We start from the raw sequence: 19,532 nt of genomic DNA, 5'->3' as shown, positions 1-19,532 counted from the left end.
TGGAGTACTAAATGTAGGTAAATAAAAAAACTAATTGTATAGTTTTGATGTACGTTGTGAAACGAATCTTTTGAGCCTAGTTAGGTCATGGCAGGACAACATCCACCACAAACAAACGAATTGCTACAGTGTTTTTCGCACTGCTACAGTAAATTTCAGGGGAACTAAACACAGCCCCCGTTGTTTTCTGCCGTGTACTTGCCCCCCGTCCCACTCTGAAAATCTCAGCGGGCAACAGACAAATGTATGAGATCGAAAAGTTGATTGGAAAAAAATCAGACTCTACCTGTGCCAAGACAGACAAACGAAGTAATCTTTTGACGACACAGCATGTTAACATCTGAAGACCTGAAAGACAGGTGGGTGCCCTGGGTGTTGGGTTGATCATATCGGCAGTAACATCAGCATTAAAGATAAGGTTACTGCTGACTAATGGCTGTTAGTATACAGGTCCAAATTGGACTTGTGCCTTTGATTGGAAGGCTCTACACAGGGGCGGAGGGAGGGGGGCGGGCAGGGGCCTGGCCCCCCCTATGATCCAAAAATTTACACTAGAAATTTAAATTTTGGTTAAATTTTTATATAAATTTGTATGGTTGGCCCCCCCTAACAATGGAAAAAATGACTTTCTGGCTCCGCCCCTGGCTCTACATAACCCCACAAGGTGCTGTCCCCCTGTGGTGCTGTGCATATAAATAGAAGATGGGAGAGACCTCTCCATTGATTTTTCTAAGCTACCAATCACATAACCAATGCACAGAAATCACAGGAAGGACTCTCCTCTACCGATCTTCACATCCTAAAGGCAAGAACAGAGACAGGAAGCTCAAGTCTCAAGGTATGTATTGATTTTGATCCATATGAGTGGTTCCTTCTTAGTCTAGATGATCCTGCACATCTAACTCTAACACTGGGTAGGTGGCTCATTCCAAGTTTGAACAGTGCTGTAGTATAGGATAAAACCACCCTTAAAGAAAGAGATGCATCAAAGAAAAACAGAAGAGGATCTTAATCATGTGAGCAGTCTGCACCTTCCCATCCAGTTTTTTTTTAATGTGAGCACGGTAGCGTTATGTATTCATTTATTTAAAACAAATTATCCCAGAATGAAGCATATTGGCAAGGAGAACGATTTAGGAAAACAACGTTATGGACTTATTTCAATCCTAGCAAGAGAAAAAAACGTTCAGTTATATTGAAGAAGATTTCTGGAAAGAAAATAATGATAAACTGTGTAATTCAATCTGCCTCGAGAACAATAAGCCAGTAGCCAAACGTTTAGAAAGCTAACAAAGAAACCACACCTAAGTACTTACAAGTTCGTATATAAGAGCTTTGCAGCTTCACTAAAATTTGGAGAACCAAGGAACAAGCATATCGCAATCCATGGAGGATATGGATGTACATATCCAATCGCAAGTTCAAACATCAATTGGCTTGGATTCAACTGTGTATATTCTTCTTAATAAGAAAGGATACCAATTGCCAAGTCCCACCTACCTATTCTTGTTCTTCATTTAGTCCGGAGCTTCCATTTGAGCGGGGAAGTGCAGGGTCCATGAAGGCAGACCCAGATTTTTCTTTGCTTTTTTAAAAGAAAAAAAAAGAGAGAGACAGGAGACCAAGTTAGCATAGAGGCAGGGGTAGCAGGGCCTAGTTCTGCCATTGCACCACTCTCTCACTATCACATGCAAGCAAAAAGTCTAAAGAGTACGACACCACTCACAGACCAAGAAAAAACAAACTGTTTGCAAGTAACAAGACAGTAGTTAAAGTTCTTGATGAGTGGAAGCCAAGTAGGTTAAACTTAGTTGGGACCCACGATGCAGCGCTGGTCAGATTGGTTGACCGGTTTGAGTGCTTTGTAACCCACTGCCCACTGGGCCACCAAAAGGAAAAAAGGCATCCTTAAGATCATAAAGTATAGAACCACCTGTATAAGTACTTCCAATCCAATTTTGCCAGCAGCAAACTGGTTCTATTAAGATTTTACATTTCGACATAATCAACTTCTTAAATAATCATGACAAGCTATAAACAGATCGAATCACCCACCGACTGATGGTTCGGAACAACACTCGAGTCCAGTGGCGGATGCAGGATTGGAGGCAAGGGGGGGCTGAAACAATAGAGATGTTGATTTGTGTGAAGATTTAATGGTGATTTGGAGGTCTTGCTACAGTGTTTTACGTGTAATTAGGGGAGCTTAGGGGGGGCTTGAGCCCCCTAGCCCCCCTCCTGTATCCGCCCCTGCTCGAGTCAACTATCAGTGAGCTAATGATCTAAGCAATCTCTTGATTGCTCCCATGGCAAGGAATAGACTTTCCTGTGCTTTAAAGTATGGGCACAAATGCACAATCCAGGTGGGAGAATATATGGATTAGCAGGTTGCAAACTGATGTCTTGGTGTAATTATTTTTGTTGGAAAACATCCTGCAAGGAGCCAAGGACTAATTTTGTTTAGGAAAATATAGGTGCCAAATGGGAACCTGCTTTGGTTTGTCCGCTTCCCACCAAAAACGTCCAACTCAACTGGGACCATCCATCGGGGGAGAAAGGAATCTTGGACTTCTGTTAGCCCTCCCTGTCCCTGGATTACGATAAGCATAGATTAATTTAGTATAGAGCAACATGGGAATAGGGGCTAAAACCAAAAGTTCTGCAATATAATTTATCAAGTTCAAGGCAGGCAGATAGAATAATGGTTAGGACCTAGCCTGGGGCTATGGCCGGACTGGAGCACGATGGACTGAACAATTATAAATGTGTAGAGAGAGATATGGGCCCTTAAGAGAACTAGGACATCGGTAATGAAGTAAAGAAAGCCCGGTGCACCTTTTGCAGCACAGACCATTGACCTTTTGTTTTGAGACTAGAGATCAAACAAACGTATCATCAAGCTAGCCTTATGCCCCTCTTGACGGCCAAAAGGCAGCATATCTATTATGGTACCGGCAGCAAAGCTGCTTAGCTTCAGGAAGCAGGACCCGGCAGACCAAATCCACTATTCTGGGAATCATTGGTCCTGCGGTGCCAAGAAAAGAATAGCTTCGAGAATGAACCCTACTGAATGAAAACTGGCCGCTATACTTAAGTAGTAGTAGTACATAATCCTATGCACCTATGCAACCTACACCAATCACATATTGCATTTGATTTTTACCATTGCATCAACCAACTCTTTTGCGATTTGATCCACTCAAAGAGCTGAGAAATGCCTATATCATGAACCATGAAAATTGTAGTCAACAGAAAGCTGGACAGTCAAGGCAAAGCATATGGTAGATGGATAAATTAGATGAAGTTTCAGGATATTGCTATCTGATCCGTGAGGAAAAATAATATTGAAATTCAAAAGAAATAAGAAGAAGAGTTGTTGATGTTCAATAGCTGTTTGGGAAGATAGGTCCTTATACTGTTAAAAGGGGGGGGGGGAGGGTAATATGAAAGTATGAATTAAAATGACTGCCCGAAACTTTGGACCAGTCGCGTTAAAGATAATAGTGATACACCATCAAGCCTATTGTCTGGCACATATCCACGGTGTTTTTCATAACAGCATCAGCTATCCTTTACTCAAAGATTTTGTGTAAATGGAAATAAATTTGCAACAATTGCCCAGCACAGGGAATCCGATAGGCAATTCAACACATGAAAATCCATATGTCCAGATGTGCCATGCCAGCAAAATAAGTGAAATGTGAAGCCTGAAGAACTATAAAGGACATGTTAACATAAGGAACCAACAAATGTAAAGGCTACTGCAGATTTGCAGCAAGACAAGAGCTGGGCCCAAGTTCCAGGTGAGGTTCATTGTATTACTATATAAGTATCAAGAGGTCCAAAGTAGAAGAATAACATTAGAGAAGACATTGTCTAGCCTGGAAAACTCTTCCATATAAAGCTGTCAATATCAACTTCTATATTCAAATCACCAAATATCGTAGTGGAGAATTTTGCACCCATCTAGGTCCTAGGCTCCTAGCAAATGAAGATGCAGTGAACTTGCTGTTTACTAGAATTAAATCCGCCGTACCTTGATTTCAAAACAAAAATGGACACCTTTAGCATGTGTCACAACAGTCTAGATTATGAACGAGGAATGAAACGAATTGCAATAGAGTGACATAAGACAAGATCAGTCGTGGCTTCAATCTTACCAATGGGCTTGCGATAACTTCAGAAGAATAGTAGTGTGCTTTGCAAGCAACACGTCAGGGAAATGCAAATAATATACAATCTGAAAAGATACACAAAGGTATATCTATTGGGCACCTGAAGTTAAATCAAGGGGATTTATTTTTGAAAATATATGTTAGTGCAACGGGATAGGCCTTTAGTTTAAGCAGTGGAATCATTGTGTAATCCTGGTCCACTAATATGGTGTCAAATGAAGGAAAGCAAAGTAGCACACATACCGCAATTATACATCGGAGATATACATGGACAGCATGACAAAGGTAAAAAAAAAAGATGGTGAAGTAAGCAATCACCAGAAACAGTAACTGGAAAATGACCTGGACATTTATTAGAGAAGACAGAAAGTCAAGAGGCTTAAGAATGACTTCATCGTAGGTTCATTAGAGATAACAAAAATACAGTAATAGCAGTCATAATTGTGTAATGTTTATGCATCGGTTTACCTGAAACTATCTAAGAATCTGCAAAATAGACTGCCAGAAGATTCGGATTTTTTATGTACAAAATGGAAATGTAAAAGAAATTGTGTGGAAATTACACTTCTTAACAACAGGTCATACGAGTGCATCAAGAGAAAGATCAACAGAGCATAGGCAATGCAAAGTGGGAACTTATGTGGTAAGAGCCACTAACAAATAGGAGAATAAACTATAAAGCATCAAGCTCTACAGTGTATTGATTGACCATTGTCACTAGAAGTTGGAAGGATAAAAGTGTATAGATGGAATAATATTTTTTAGGGAATATAGATGGAATAATTAGGAGATCTCCAGACAGATATTGATGGCATTTAGAAACTAATCTAAGCCACTACAATAAGTTTAATGGTCAAGGTTGTTACTTCTTGCAAATCTATTTGAAGGGGGGTTGACATTTGGTACAGCAGAATGGACTGCAGATAATGTACTCAGAAGAGTAATAAGAATATACACGTTTGCTAGAGCTTAGAACCTTACAAGACAGACTTCTTAAAGCACCGAGTTTTGCCATGGTTTGATGCCAAAACATGGACATTATGTCCATGGGCGGTGAGCTGGCATGCCATGTCAACTATCAGCATCTCTGCACCACCTGCAAGTAGGGGAAGATGGCGTTATTCAATCGGACCAAGTTTTACTTGAAGAATTAGTCGCATCAAACAAAAATATGTGAAAATATTAAGTGTTGATTGTTGAACATGGTAGTCTTCTAAAATTAAAGCATTAAACCATATGCTTGCAAAAGTTCCAGAGTTTGGCTCATAATGTGAATAGTTCCAGAGTCTTCAGATAGACCGCAGTCTATCAGTTTGCCATGTTTTCGAAAATAGGGAGTTGCGACGTTACATCTGTGCAAATTGCAATCGCTCTGCCTCATCAAACACTAGCGTCTAGCAATAACACTTCGCCCTAATTTCCGGTCTTCTCGGCGTGATCCTCTCAAATGCGAAGCAATTAACACCCCCCAAGCAATTAAAACCTAGATCCCCGGCGATCGCTAACTGTCAGATCGAGCCGAACTCAAATGAGAAAATGCGCAACAGTGAGGCGGGTGCAGACATGAGAGAGAGACCCGTTACCGAAGCCCCGCGATCGGGGTGGATGAAGGCGATCCGGAGCTCCGCGCGCGGGTGCCCCGGCCCGCCTTCGCCTCCGGCGAGGACGAGTCGCCTGTCGCTCACGTGCCGTACGCGCCGCGCGCGCGTGTTGCGGTCGGTTGAACATGGATGGCGGGTCTCCCGTTTGGCAGAATTGCCAATGAGACGCGTCTTGCCCGCCTGCCTGTTCGATCGACATGTGTAGTAGCCCTTCACTCGCTCAATTGCACATAACGCTGTAATAATCTGGTTAAGCCTTGGTTTCTGTTTCTCTGATGAGCTAATGAGCTCTCTGCTGCGTTTACTGAGATTTTTTTTCTTTTGCAGAAAACGTTTTCTGAGAATTCATGATTGAGATTTGAGAATGCAAAAAAGGGAAAAGATCCTCACGGGTTGCATCATATTTAGCAATGAAACACGGGGATTAGACTAAGCCACTTCAGACTGGCATGCCAATCCGACATGATTTGGCTAGATTCCTACCTGTCCAAAAATGTCCTTGAAAAGAATCCAAGCATGTTCAGATTAAATTGTTCCTTATCATCAGTCAGGAAACTGTACAGTATGTTTCCACCTGTTTCCGTTAATGTATCATAAAACAGGCACCAACTGCCAAGAAAAAGGGCTAGTAACATAAGCTCAGTTCAATGCAAGACAGTGAAATGTTCAAAGCATCAGCATAAGAACTGATGCATCATGTCCGCACATCCACATCAATCAGCGACCATCACACGGTTAAGCGGTAACATCCTTAGGAGGGCACAGCGTAGGTTGGGCATCAGAAGACAGGTCTGTGATGGACATCAGTTTTGATCTGTACTTGTCAGCCCCATCGTCCAGCTTCCCGTTCTCTGCAATGGAGATCGGTGTCTTCACCGTCTGGGGTGAAGGTGTCTCTGGAACAGACTGGGAGATTGCGATCAGAGACTGACGAGCAGCTTCCCGACTTAGCTCGGTCGGTGCTGAAGGTGAGGCCATCAATTGAAGGCTGCATTTTGAGTGTTGAAGGCCATCAGAACTCTAGAGACTTGTGATGCGATGAAGTGGGAAGAGCACATAATGCATGTATGGCATGGTAAAAGTAGCAAGATAACCAAGGAACAGAACAAAAAAAAACACACTACTATTTCTGCAGTAAGGAAGCCCCTGAAGGCTAGAGGGGAAACAATTGGTAATATAAGGGAGAAATCATCATTTGGCTAATAAATTGGTTGCTGAAAGCTCTGGACTATATTACATGTTATGGTGCAACTGACTAACTGATTGTCATAAAGAAAGGTCCCAGCTGAATAGGAAAAGGAAAATGTATCACTGTGTTTACTTTATGCATTACCAAGACAGGCGATCACAGACTCAAAGCATCATTTTGTGTGAGCATTTCAGTGGGTGAAGCATAAACTAGCCAGTGTTTCAATCTTGATTGCATATCATATATGTGATGCAGTTGGGTTAACTGGTTATTATTCGTTTTATCAGTTGAGATAAATCAGAGGTATGCATATGTCCTATTCTTCTGATCTCAAGGCAAAGCAATGTATCAAACTCTCAATAGCTGACATGGACAAAAGAAGCAAAAACAAGTTTATATGTTGTACTGCGTAAAGGAATCTGCATACGTCCTACTGCATCATATATTTTCACCTCATATGACTGGAAAAGGGGTGAGGCCAAGGACAGATCTTGTTATTGTGCTAGTTTTGGTCTAATCAAATAAATATGACTGGCCTGCTCATGTACTGATATTCATGAAAATCCCTAGCCAAACTAGAAATTGGGAACCAACCGTCCATTTTATTAGATCCACGAAATTTAACAACATATAACAAGGCTAATAATTTGCAGAACAGCTTACCCGGAGCAAGCCGAAATTATTGAAGGAGCAAGCCGAAATTATTGAAGCAGCTACGCTAGAAAACTAGAAAGAGCAATGCATCGTATGAACAATCTCTGTCTGGCCCAAGAACCAACCTGGAGCCTCGTTAGAGTTTAGTCCCTCGACGAACTAATTGATCTCTAACGAGACAGCGGTTGGTTCTCCCCCAGAACCTTCTAGCAAGGGAGATTCCACCCTAGTTTATTAATACCATCTACCCATGCTATAATCCACTCAATTATTCAATTAGTTTAAGTTAGGTACGATCTGTGTCTCCACAGCCACCAAACCACTCACATGGCTGGCCAAGCTCCGGCCAGCCTGCCTACCCCGCCATCCGTTGACCTTAATTTGGACCAGCCGCAGAGGCTAAGAATAGACGGATTTCTACGGCGAGTCAAAGATGAAGATTACACGAGTTTCGCAGCCAGTTAAACCCCATCAATCGGCACGCCCTCCCGCCGCTGGCGCGGAATCACTCCGCGGCAGGCTGGATGGGCGGATGTATCGGGGCATCCATCCCAGCAGCAGCAGGCGATAACCGGATCCAATCGCTCGGACTCGGAGTCGTAGCAGCAGAGAAAATATCCTGTCCTATGTACCGCGCGCAACGGAACTCGCTCGCTCTCCGAACAACCCGTGCAAGGAAGCGGGACAGGGATTCCTTACCAGCGAGCGGAGAAGTCGGGCTGTGCCGGGGCGGATCCCAGCTACGCGGCGGTCCCCTGGAGGAGAGGAGGTGGAGGACGGCAAGGAGCCAAGGAAGGGCGCTAGCCTGCTCGGGAAGGGTCCCTTGGTGGCCGGTGGCGTGTGCTCCGCTTCGGCGGGGGCTTGGGAATGGAAGCGCGCGCGTGTTCTGTTCCGTGGCAGGTCTAGTAGGGAAGGGAAGGGGAAGGCAACGGCGGAGCCGCGGAGGATCAGGCCTTACAAGTTGTCGTAAAATTTTTTAAAGTGAATTTTTTATATTTAAAATATTAAATATAAACTAATCACAAAATTAATTACATAACTCGTCTGTAAATCGCGAGATGAATCTAATGAACCTAATTAATGTATTATTAGAGATTGTTTACTGTAGCATTACTGTATTAATTTAGCGTCTAATTATGCCCTACTTAGGTTCATTAAATTCGTCTCGCGATTTACATACAAACTATGCATGTGTTTTTTATTTCGTTTAAATTTAAGTCTCATGCAAGTGCCAGAAAAAAATTAAAATTTTAACTAAACAAGGGCTCAATTGGGCCGGGCGGCCACGGGCGCAAGGTGAGGAGAGGGGTCCCACCGGGAGAGGAGCGGGTCGCAACTTTTTGCACGAGTTTTTTTTTTTTTGAAAGCAACTTTTTGCACGAGTTTGACATCGCTGCTTGACATCTTCGCTCGGATCTTCTGCGCCGATTGGCGTGTTTTACGGGCGCTAGATGGGCGAAACTTCCGGTTCGAAATGAACTGATACGCCGTGTTTAGATAAAAAAATTTAAAAATAACGTCCCATCGAAGAAGTATTAAACAAAATTTATTTATATTTTTTTGTACGAATGGATTGTAAATCGCGAGATAAATCTAATGAGCATATTTAATTCATAATTTGCAACAGTGATGTTATAGTAATCATCCGCTAATTATGAATTATTTATGGATTAACTAGACTCATTAGGTTCATCTCGCGATTTATAACCCATCCGAACGAAAAGTTTTGTAAATGAATTTTATTTAATACTCATAAATAGCAAGATTATCTTTCCAAAAAAATTACGAAAAGATTTAAACATGGCCCATTGTCGATTTAAAAATGATTTGGCTGTCCTTGTTTAGATCCAAAAAAATTTCAGTGCTACAGTAACTTTGAATGTTTGACCACTAATTAGAAATATTAAATATTGATAATTGACAGAAACTCATTTCATAACTTTCAGGTATAATTACGAGACCAATTTTTTAAGTCTAATTGGACCATGATTAGACAATATCGTGCTACAGTAAAGAACCTCTAATGATGGATTAATTAGATTAATAGATTCATCTCGCGATTTTTTCTGTTCATCCGTGTAATTAGTTTTGTAATTAGATTATACTAGAAATTATACCCGTGCGTTGCTACGGAAAGAGTTGCTATAAGTATCGGATATATATAGTAGTCGATTAAAGAGGGTTGTTCCGATTTTCATACGAGATGGATTAAAATCCAGTTGTTAATGACACATAACGAACTAAATCAAAAATTTAGGTGAAAACCTTACTTATTTTAGAAATAGATATAAATTTAATTCAACTAATCTTGGATTGAAAATTGTAACGGTAAATTTGGTTCAAGTTTTTACAGGATCTAAACAACAACAAGGCAGCTAAATTTTTTTGCGTATCCTTTCGCTGTCGCTGCCTCGGACAGGGATTGATGGCAACGGCATCTCTTGGGATTCATGTCCAACGAAAGATAGCGGCGAGTTTTGGTATTTTGTTTTTTTAGGGGAGAGAGCCGCGTAGAGCATCTCCAGCGATAATTTTTATTTTCGATTTCTACTTTATTGATTAGTCCCTATTTTCGATTTCTACTTTATTGATTAGGAACTCCTTCTATTTTTAGAGACTATAATTTTTAGGGGGTGTTCGGCTGATCTGAAAGCCGGCTGATTTTGACTGATTTAATAGTATTTTATGAGAAAAAACAAGCCGAAACAAGCCAAGAGAACAGGGCCTTACTCTAGTATGAGTCTTCAAATTTCAGTCCCTACTCTCATATGACATGTGGAACCCATCTGTCAGTGTCTCATCAATTTTTGGCTTTTTTTTTCTCCCCTCCCGATGCATCTCTCTCGCACCTCTCTCTGGCCTCTCTCTGGTCTGTCTCTCTCGCATCTCTCTGGCCTCTCTCTCTCTCTCACATCTTTCTCGCCTCTCTCCATGGAGACTAGCACCGAGCTCGGCCAGTTCTTGGGGAAGGTATCAAATCGACGGGCATCTCTGTCACATCTCTCTCTTGCCTCAGATCAAATCGACGTTCTTGAGCTCCTGGAGCCTCCGGTGGATTCACCATGCGCCGTTCTTGGTGGGCGACACAATGGAGCTGAGCGGCGAGCAATCCGCTGCTCGGGGCTGCGGCATGTGCGTCGCAGCTCGGCCGTCGCGGCGCGGAGGAGCAGGGGCGCCCGGCTGGCCCGGAACACGGCAGCGCTGCGGAGGAGCAGGAGCAGGGGATGGCCCTGACGGCGGCAAGCGCGGCGGTGTGAAGAGCACGGCCCTGACGGCGGCATGCACGGCGATGCGAAGGAGCTGGGGCCCGACAGCGGCTTGTGGGATGGCGCGAAGGAGCTGGCATGGCGAGGGTGGACGGATTGGCGAGCAGGCGTGGCGAGGGCCTGACTCCGCCGCGACCGCCGCTGCGGCCACCTCTGCCGCGCACCCGATGCCGGCCAGCGCCGCCAGCGAGACCATGGCCATGGTGATCCGCCTGCAGCGCGAGAAGCCTCCAAGATCCGCCTCCAGTTCCTCCACCTCGGCATCCCTCTCCCGGAGGGCGAGGAAAAAATCAGATTCGGCGGCGGTGAGCGGGAAGGGACCGGCATCGACGACGGCGGCGTGCGGCTGCGGGAAGGGGTCGGCGACGGGAAGGGGCCGGCGACGGCGTAGGAGCGGCGGCCCGGCGGGTGGTCCGAGGCGGACGACGCGAAGGTCAGGAAGCAGCGGGAGGCGACCGGCGGGGAGGTCGGGAGGCGGCCGGTGCGGAGATCGGGTGGCGGATCCGCCACCGCCTGCGGCAGATCCGGCCACGCGGGGGCCCGGGCCAAGGCCGCCGCCGGTCCGTCGGCCTCGCCGGAGCTGTCGACGTCGTCGGTGGGTGGCGGCGCGGGAGAAGCCCGGGAGAGCGGGAGGGGGAGCAGCGATGGAGGAGGTGGGACCCACGAATCGGAGGGTGAATAGGAGGAGGCTCCTATTCCTGAGGCTTTGAGAGTGGAATTTGGAGACCATGCAAAATGCAAGTCGAAATAGGAGCCCACTGGAGTATTTTTGTCCGGCCTCCACTGGAGTTGCTCTCAGTTGTGTGTTGGAAGGTTGCCGTGCACGCAAGCGGAAAGATTGGTAATCACACAGTCACACCACCCGCACGCGGCCCGTCTGTCCGTCTGCTAGGCTCTGTTCAGAATTGGGCCTAGATGGGCTGCTGGACCAGGCTATCCAACAGTAACAGGCTATCATCTCATTTGTCTCTGCATAAATAAAAAAAAAGTGATGGTGGTTTGATCCAAGAAGACACGTGCCTAAATTGGCTGTCCGGCCTGTTATCAAGAATTCATTCAATCAAGACTGTCCGAGTGGGAGTATTTGTAGAAAGATAGAACAAGTGGGTTTTTTTTATTAGAGCAGGACTAATGATGTAGTCTCCTGCTGATTATAAGAATCTTTGCAGCTCATCTCTCAGCCCATTTATATAGTGGTTTAACTCTCCACCATTAATACATGACTCATTTGTCTATCTCATAAAATTTCTTGATTCTTGTGTCGAAACTGATTGTGAACTAACAACTCACTTCTCCTCTCTCTTCTCTTTTCTCTCCTCCACCTCAACATTCAACCTATTTAGGGCGTCCGCAATAGTAATATCTAATACTAGCTATGTAGTTTGCTAATGTATAAATGGAAGAGAAAAGAAAAGACTATTTTATACTATTGGACCCACACGCTCCTCTCACATATTCTTGAGCTACGTGAAATAGATCAGCTATTTGCTCGTCACTAGTGACTACTCTCTCTCCTATTTTTTCATTGTCACATTAGATCTAACTAGCTAAATAGCTAACTATTGCGGTCGCCATTATAATCCACCATAATACTTACTCTTACGAGAGCTTTCATGCTCAGAGTTCAGTGCGCTTTTAAGGAGAATCATCCAAACAACTCCTTTCTGTTCCTAGAAATGAAACCGTGCAACTCAAGACACTACCCCGCAATATAGGCACTTATATTTCCCATGTTCATATGAGGAACAAAAATTGCTACAACGTTCACATTGATACATAGGCCGTGTTTAGTTCGGTAGGGTGTAAACGCAAAAAAAATTTGCGTTTCGAATCTTCCAATTTGAAGCACTAAATGAAGTCTATTTACAAAACTTTTTGCACAGATGGGTTGTAAATTGCGAGACGAATCTAATGATGCTAATTTGTTGGGGATTGGACATTCGGGTCAAGCCCTCACCCTCAGAAATGCTCCCTAACCTGTTTGCAGGGCCACAACGAAATGGAGCCAAGCATACTCGAAGGTACCGGATGAACTCTAAGAAGCGGAAGCTCAGAAACCATGACCTTCGGTCCGAAGGACATAACCTTCTGAAGGCCGAAGGCAACGAATGGCTGCACAGAGGCGCAAGCCCAGACATCAAGACCTTCGGACCGAAGGGTGCCACTTCCGTCGTGCCGAAGGTGGCGACCGGCCTCCCGGAAGCATAAACTCGAATATCAAGACCTTCGGGAAAAGATCCCACGACCGGGAACGAGGATAATGGCTGGTCAATCGAAGGAACCTCTATGACCCAAACTCCCGGAGGTACCCGAAGGTTGTCGTATCCTTCATCGGTTGAAGACATGTGAGCAAAATGTGAATATGTGAGAAGGTCGGATCTGTACACCTCCCGAATACGTGAGAAGGTCGGATTTGTAAACCTCTCACCTTGTAATTTTACCCCGGAACCGGCTGAGAGTGAGCTGTAAATGAGCTGGGAGGGGGCAATTTAGGAAAACCTGGCTGAGGGCTAGGGGTATAAATAGCCCCTCACTCCACAGTGTAAGGGGGGAATTTTCTGATCATTATTGGAGAGTTCGACATTTACTTTCTCTATCATCTTACTTACTGTTCATGCTCCCTGTCTGGGCATCTAAGAAGCAAAGATCCCAACAACGGCGCCCACCGTTCCAGCACGTAAGACAACCCTCGATGGCCCCAGCGAAGAAGAAAGCCACCGCCGGCACCACAAGCACCTCCACTGAGCCTGGCCGCACCCTCGACGGCCCCCAACCACAGCACGAAGGAGCCAACCCACAAATGGAAGACATCAACAACGAAGTTGCTCATGGAGACCTGTTTGATAACATTGAAAACGCCGAAGTTCATCAACTCACAGAAACAACACTCAAGCTCAAAGCCCTCGAAATGAAGAAAAAGAACATCGAAGCCCAGCTTGCTACCAAAAAGAGGGCAATGGACCAAGCCAACAAGCTAGCCGAGGCCAGGCGCAGGCTAGCAGAGATGGAGGCAGAAGTTGAAAGCTTACAGAGGGCATACCAAGAAATGCCCGAAGGTTCCTCCCAGCAAGAAAACCGCGTCATCCTACAGACAGCCTTCGCTCATAATGAGAACCAAAGGCCACCGCCGGTCAACCTCCCATTTAACCCGACCTCACCACTCTCAGTCGCTCTGCAGCGAACGTCATGGCCGCTCGGCTACAAGCCAACTCAGCTCCCCAAGTACAACGCCACAACAGATCCAACTCAGTTCCTCATGGCCTACGAAGCAACCATCGCTTCGACCGGAGGCGACGACTCCACCATGGCCAAGTCCTTCGTCATGGCCTGCGAAGGTTCTGTGGCTAACTGGTATTCGTACCTGCCTCCGCAATCAATCAACAATTGGTATCAGCTGAAAGGAAGGCTCCTCCAGGACTTCCAGGGCTTCAGAAGGCTCACTACCAACACTGTCAAAGATTTCAAGTGCTCCCAGCATGACCGCGAACCTCTCTATGACTACTTCCGGAGGTTCGTCCAAAAGAAGGCTCAAATTCCAAACTTCCCAGAGAAAGATGCGATAGAAAAATGCATCGAGGGACTCCTGCCTGGTCAGCTTGCCTCTCACCTCATAAGAGAGCCTCCGAGGACTCTAGAGGAACTTTATTCAGAAGCAGAAAAGTATGCGAAGTCAGACGCCGACCATCGCAGAAGGGTCGAGCAAAGAAGAATCATGCGTCAGGCTGAAAAATACAACCAGCAAACATGGAAGCAAGAACAGCAGCCAGCACACCAGCTCATCTTACCTCTGGAAACTTCGCACGAAGATGAGGATCAGATAACCTTCGATCCCCTCATGACACCACCAGAGCCGGAGCCCCAACGCTCAAACGACAAGCAGCCTTCGTCCGGGGCACGAGGCAGAGGTCGCGGCAGAGGAAGGGGCCGAGGTCGTGGACCTTCCCATGATCCCAAAAAATTCTTTTGTCACTTCCATGGATCTGACTCCGACCACAGAACAAACCAGTGTCCGGAGAAGAAAAAAAACCCTTGACAGAATGGAGGCCGAGAAAAAGGCCAAGCTAGTTGGGCACACTACATGGCCACAGACCCTACAACCTCAACAAATTCAGTACACACAGCCTCCGTTCGTTCCACCTCAACCATTTACACAAGCATACCGCCCACCCATGTTTAACTACAACTACAATCACAGTTGGCAGCCGCAGCCAAACCCTCCAACGCAAACCCTTCAACCCACAACCCAAGCTCAACCCACTCAGGAGCAGCTACCACCACCCCCAGCTCACCCACCAAAACAAGAAAACCAAAACACAAACAGCCAACCCGCGGCACTACCATCCTTCGGCATGATCATGCCCATCTCCGGAGGTTCTACCCTGGACTTCGAAAACAAGAGGCAACGCAGGGACTACTTCAGGCAAGTCCATTGCATCGTCTCCGAAGGTCCAACCAAGAGAACCCAGTGGTCACACTCTCCGATCACCTTCTCTGAAGAAGATGTCAACCTCATCAGCTACCCACACACGGACGCTCTTGTCATCGAGGCAAACATTCAGGGCTGGAGGATTGGCAAGATACTAGTTGACACCGGCAGTTCTGCAGACATCATCTTCTCCGATACCTTCGATAAGATGGGTATCGACCGAAGCCTGCTTCAGCCTTCGGAAATCCCTTTAATGGGATTCGGAGGAAAGAGAGTGAACGCAATAGGCAAACTGTCACTCCCCGTGTCCTTCGGAGATACGGCCAACACAAGAACAAAGCACATCACCTTCGACGTGGTAGAAATGTCGTACCCATACCGCGCAATCTTAGGAAGAGGAACAAGTAACAAGTTCGAAGCTATCGTCCATCAACTATACTTGTGCATGAAAATGCCAGCTCCCGCAGGGGTCATCACCGTTCGCGGGGATCAGCAACTTGCTCGGGACATTGAACGGGGATACACCCCAGGACAGAAAAATGTGCACAATCTTCGGACTGAATCCAAGCCAGTTACCATCGAAAAGCATCAAGGGGACAGCGAGAAAACAACCTTCGAAGAAGACTGTGAAGTCAAGAAAGTCCCCCTCGATGTACACCTCCCCGACAAAATGGTGACTATCAATGCAACGCTAGAGCCTGAAGAGGAGAAAGAACTTCTCGAGTTCCTCCGCAAGAACCAAGATGTTTTTGCATGGTCCGCCAACGACCTTCGGGGAGTCAGCAGAGACATCATCGAGCATCGCCTGGACACCAACCCAAACATCAAGCCGAAGAAGCAGAAGCTTCGCAAAATGGCAGATGAAAAAGTTGCAGCAGTCAAGGCCGAAGTCCAGAGACTGCTAGATGCAAATGTCATTAGAGAAGTCAAGTACCCAACATTGCTGGCAAATACTGTGCCGGTCAAAAAGAAGAACGACAAATGGTGCATGTGCATTGACTTCACTGACCTCAATAAAGCCTGTCCGAAGGATGATTTTCCATTGCCAAGGATCGACAGAGTCGTCGATGATGCAGCAAACAGTCAACTGATGTCTCTACTGGACTGTTTCTCCGGATACCATCAGATCTGGATGAGGAAAGAGGACGAAGAAAAAACAAGTTTCATAACCCCCTTCGGCACCTACTGCTTCGTGAGGATGCCCGAAGGACTAAAGAATGCAGGACAGTCCTTTTCAAGAATGTCTTCTGTCGTCTTAGAGCATCAACTTAGAAGGAACGTCCTGGCTTACGTTGATGACATCGTTGTAACCAGTTCAATAAGAAGCAACCACGTGGCAGACCTGGCCGAAACCTTTGCAAGCTTAAGAAAAGCAGGACTGTCCTTGAACCCCAGCAAGTGCATTTTTGGAGTTCACAAAGGAAAGGTGCTAGGATGCCTAGTGTCAACCAAAGGCATCGAAGCAAACCCTGACAAAGTAAAAGCTCTTTGGAACATGGAGGAGCCAAAGTCCATCAGGGACGTACAGAAACTTACAGGGCGGATTGCAGCCCTAAACAGATTCATCCCACGCTCTGCAGACCGAAGCCTACCATTCTTCAAGGTCCTTCGCAACGCAAACAAATTTGAGTGGGGCCCTGAGCAAAGCGAAGCCCTCAAGGCGCTCAAAAACCACCTTCAGAACATGGTCAAAATGACCTCACCTGACCCGAAGGATGTGTTGCTCCTATACATCGCAGCATCCTACTCCGCAGTCAGCGCAACGCTCGTGCTCGAGAGAGAGAGAGAGAGAGCGAAGGAAAAAAGAAGCAACTACCTGTTTATTTCGTATCCGAAGCTCTCGCAGGCTCGAAGTTCCTGTACTCAGAGCTAGAAAAAATCGCATATGCAGTAGTCATGTCTGCCCGGAAGCTTCAACACTATTTCGAAGCTCACAAGATAATCGTGGTCACAGATCAACCCCTGCATGACTTGTTCAGCAACAGAGAGGCCTCAGTCAGAATTGCAAAATGGGCTTCGGAGTTCTATATAGACTTCGAAAGAAGAACAACCATTAAATAACAAGTACTAGCAGACTTCATTGCCGATTGGACATCCCCAACATTCAAGGAGGAACCTACGACTGAAACTTGGATCGTGCACTGCGACGGGGCCTGGTGTAACGACGGAGCGGGAATTGCTGTAATCATAGAGTCTCCTTCGGGAGCAAAAACAAGATACGCAGCACGCCTTACCTTCGGCAACCTAGAGTCATCTACCAACAACACAACCGAGTACGAAGCCTTGCTCCTGGGACTTCGCAAAATGAAAGCCCTTGGCCATCAAAACTTCATAGTCAAAACAGACTCGAAGGTTGTCAGAGATCACATCGAAAAGGACTCAGAGGCAAGAAAACCCGAGCTTATCGAGTACCTTGATGCAGTTAGATCCATGGAGAAATATTTCAAAGGCTTCGACATCGTTCATATCCCGAGGCACATGAACGACGAAGCAGACAAACTGGCGAAGGCAGCATCAAGAAAAGAGCAGTTACCATCAGATCTATTTTTTGAAGAAATCACAGAACCTTCGATCAAGCCGAAGAAAGAAAAACAGATCTCAGTCATCTCAGCCGAAGATTGGAGAACACCTATAATGGAGTACCTTCGGGGAAACATTGAGCTGTCAAATGAGAAAGAGGAAAAGAAAATGTTTCAAAGAGCTAGGGGATACGTTATCTCCGAGGGAGAATTGTTCAAGTCAGGTGTAACCAGCCCATGGTTAAAGTGCATCTCAACGACCGAAGGAATCGAGCTCCTCAAGGAAATTCACTCCGGGTCTTGCGGATCCCACATTGGCTTCAGACAACTTGTCTCCAGAGCCTTCAGGCAAGGATTCTTCTGGCCAACAGCCCTGAAGGATGCTCAACACATAGTGAAAACATGCCAAGCATGCCAAATGATGGGCCCAAAGTCCACAAATCCTTCGGAACCAATTCAGCTGATACCCCCCACCTGGCCTCTTCAAAGATGGAGAATTGATCTAGTGGGCCCCCTACCCACAGCTCAGGGTAATTACAAGTACGCAGCAGTTGCTGTTGAGTACTTTACAAAATGGATCGAAGCCAAGCCACTCATCAACATCACATCGGAAACAATCAGAAAATTCTTTTGGCAGAACATCGTCTGCAGATTCGGGGTCCCAAGGGAGATCACCATCGATAACGGAAAACAGTTTGATTCGCAGCTCTTCAGAGAATTCTGTTACAGTCTGGGCATGAAGCTAATCTTTGCTTCGGTGTACCACCCACAATCAAACGGGGCTGTCGAAAGGGCCAATGGCATCATCTTCGGCAACATCAAGAAGTGTCTGTTTGATCAGAAAAAGGGTAAATGGGCAGATGAACTCCCGAAGGTCATCTAGTCCCACAACACCTCAGAATCAAGAACCACCAAGTTCACTCCATTCAGGCTACTATATGGTGCTGAAGCAATGACACCAGAAGTGCTTAAAAATCGAAGCCTAAGGGTGACCCATCAAGTCAAGGACACACCCTCTGAGGACAAAGACCTCATAGAGCTAGACATCTTGCAAGCTTCGGAAAATCTAGAAAAGTATCAACAAGAAACAACAAAGTGGAGAGACAAGAAAATAGTGAAAAAGGACATCGCAGTCGGATACTGGGTCCTAAAAAGGAAGTCAAATGCCGAAACCTCCAGCAAACTACAACCCAAGTGGGAAGGACCATTCCTTGTAATAAAAAGCAACAGGCCAGGGTCATTTCACTTGTCCGACGCCGAAGGCAAAGAGCTGCAGCATCCATGGAATGCCGACAGCCTCAAAAAATACTACATTTAAGTTTGTAAAAAGGACGCATCGCGAATCTATAAGCGATCGCGGACCTTCGCGTTTATTTTTAGTTATTTCATACAATGTAAACGGGCCGTACTCTTTTCCTCACAAGGGGAAACTCCGCACAGGAGGTGGGGTTTTTGACGAGGTGGACCCAGTGTAAACTATCTAAATACAATGAATTTTCCCCAAACAGTGTCACTCTCGCCTAAGCAGCCAAAATGGCAAGCTTCGGCAAGCATCTGCATGCTAAACTAAACAGTAAGTTAGCAAAGTATGCAGAACCCGCAAACTTTGCATACTTATCATCGCAAACGCACAATAAGTGCAAAAACGCCAAGGGGCTTCGACCATACAAATGGTCCGAACCAAAAAACCTTCGGCAGAAAA

At 45.8% G+C, this 19,532-nt stretch overlaps 1 protein-coding gene and 2 long non-coding RNA genes across 8 annotated transcripts; 1 reads left to right on the top strand and 2 right to left on the bottom strand.

Annotated features, from left to right (window-relative positions):
• The first annotated feature begins 649 nt into the window (after positions 1–649).
• On the top strand, positions 650–7,528 carry LOC120656860. Its single transcript, XR_005668025.1, has 2 exons — positions 650–838; positions 6,104–7,528. It is a non-coding gene; the product is annotated as an uncharacterized LOC120656860 (long non-coding RNA).
• On the bottom strand, positions 2,258–8,565 carry LOC120656858. Of its 6 annotated transcripts, none has more exons than XR_005668024.1 (4): positions 8,319–8,559; positions 5,752–6,764; positions 5,157–5,271; positions 2,258–2,590 (listed from the first exon to the last, which is right to left on the bottom strand). It is a non-coding gene; the product is annotated as an uncharacterized LOC120656858 (long non-coding RNA). The 6 variants fall into 6 exon arrangements; XR_005668021.1 differs by lacking the exon at positions 2,258–2,590 and adding an exon at positions 3,730–4,036 and having other exon boundaries at positions 4,161–5,271; positions 8,319–8,565; XR_005668022.1 differs by lacking the exon at positions 2,258–2,590 and adding an exon at positions 3,730–4,517.
• Positions 8,566–10,676: 2,111 nt separating this feature from the next.
• On the bottom strand, positions 10,677–11,615 carry LOC120653705 (transcription initiation factor TFIID subunit 4-like). Its single transcript, XM_039931388.1, has one exon. It carries the CDS (start codon positions 11,613–11,615, stop codon positions 10,677–10,679), a length of 939 nt encoding a protein of 312 aa, XP_039787322.1.
• Between the last annotated feature and the right edge of the window lie 7,917 nt (positions 11,616–19,532).

Source organism: Panicum virgatum, chromosome 1N (genome assembly GCF_016808335.1).
Source record: "Panicum virgatum strain AP13 chromosome 1N, P.virgatum_v5, whole genome shotgun sequence".
NCBI classification, from domain to species: Eukaryota; Viridiplantae; Streptophyta; class Magnoliopsida; order Poales; family Poaceae; genus Panicum; species Panicum virgatum.
This window is presented reverse-complemented; position numbering and strand designations above follow the sequence as displayed.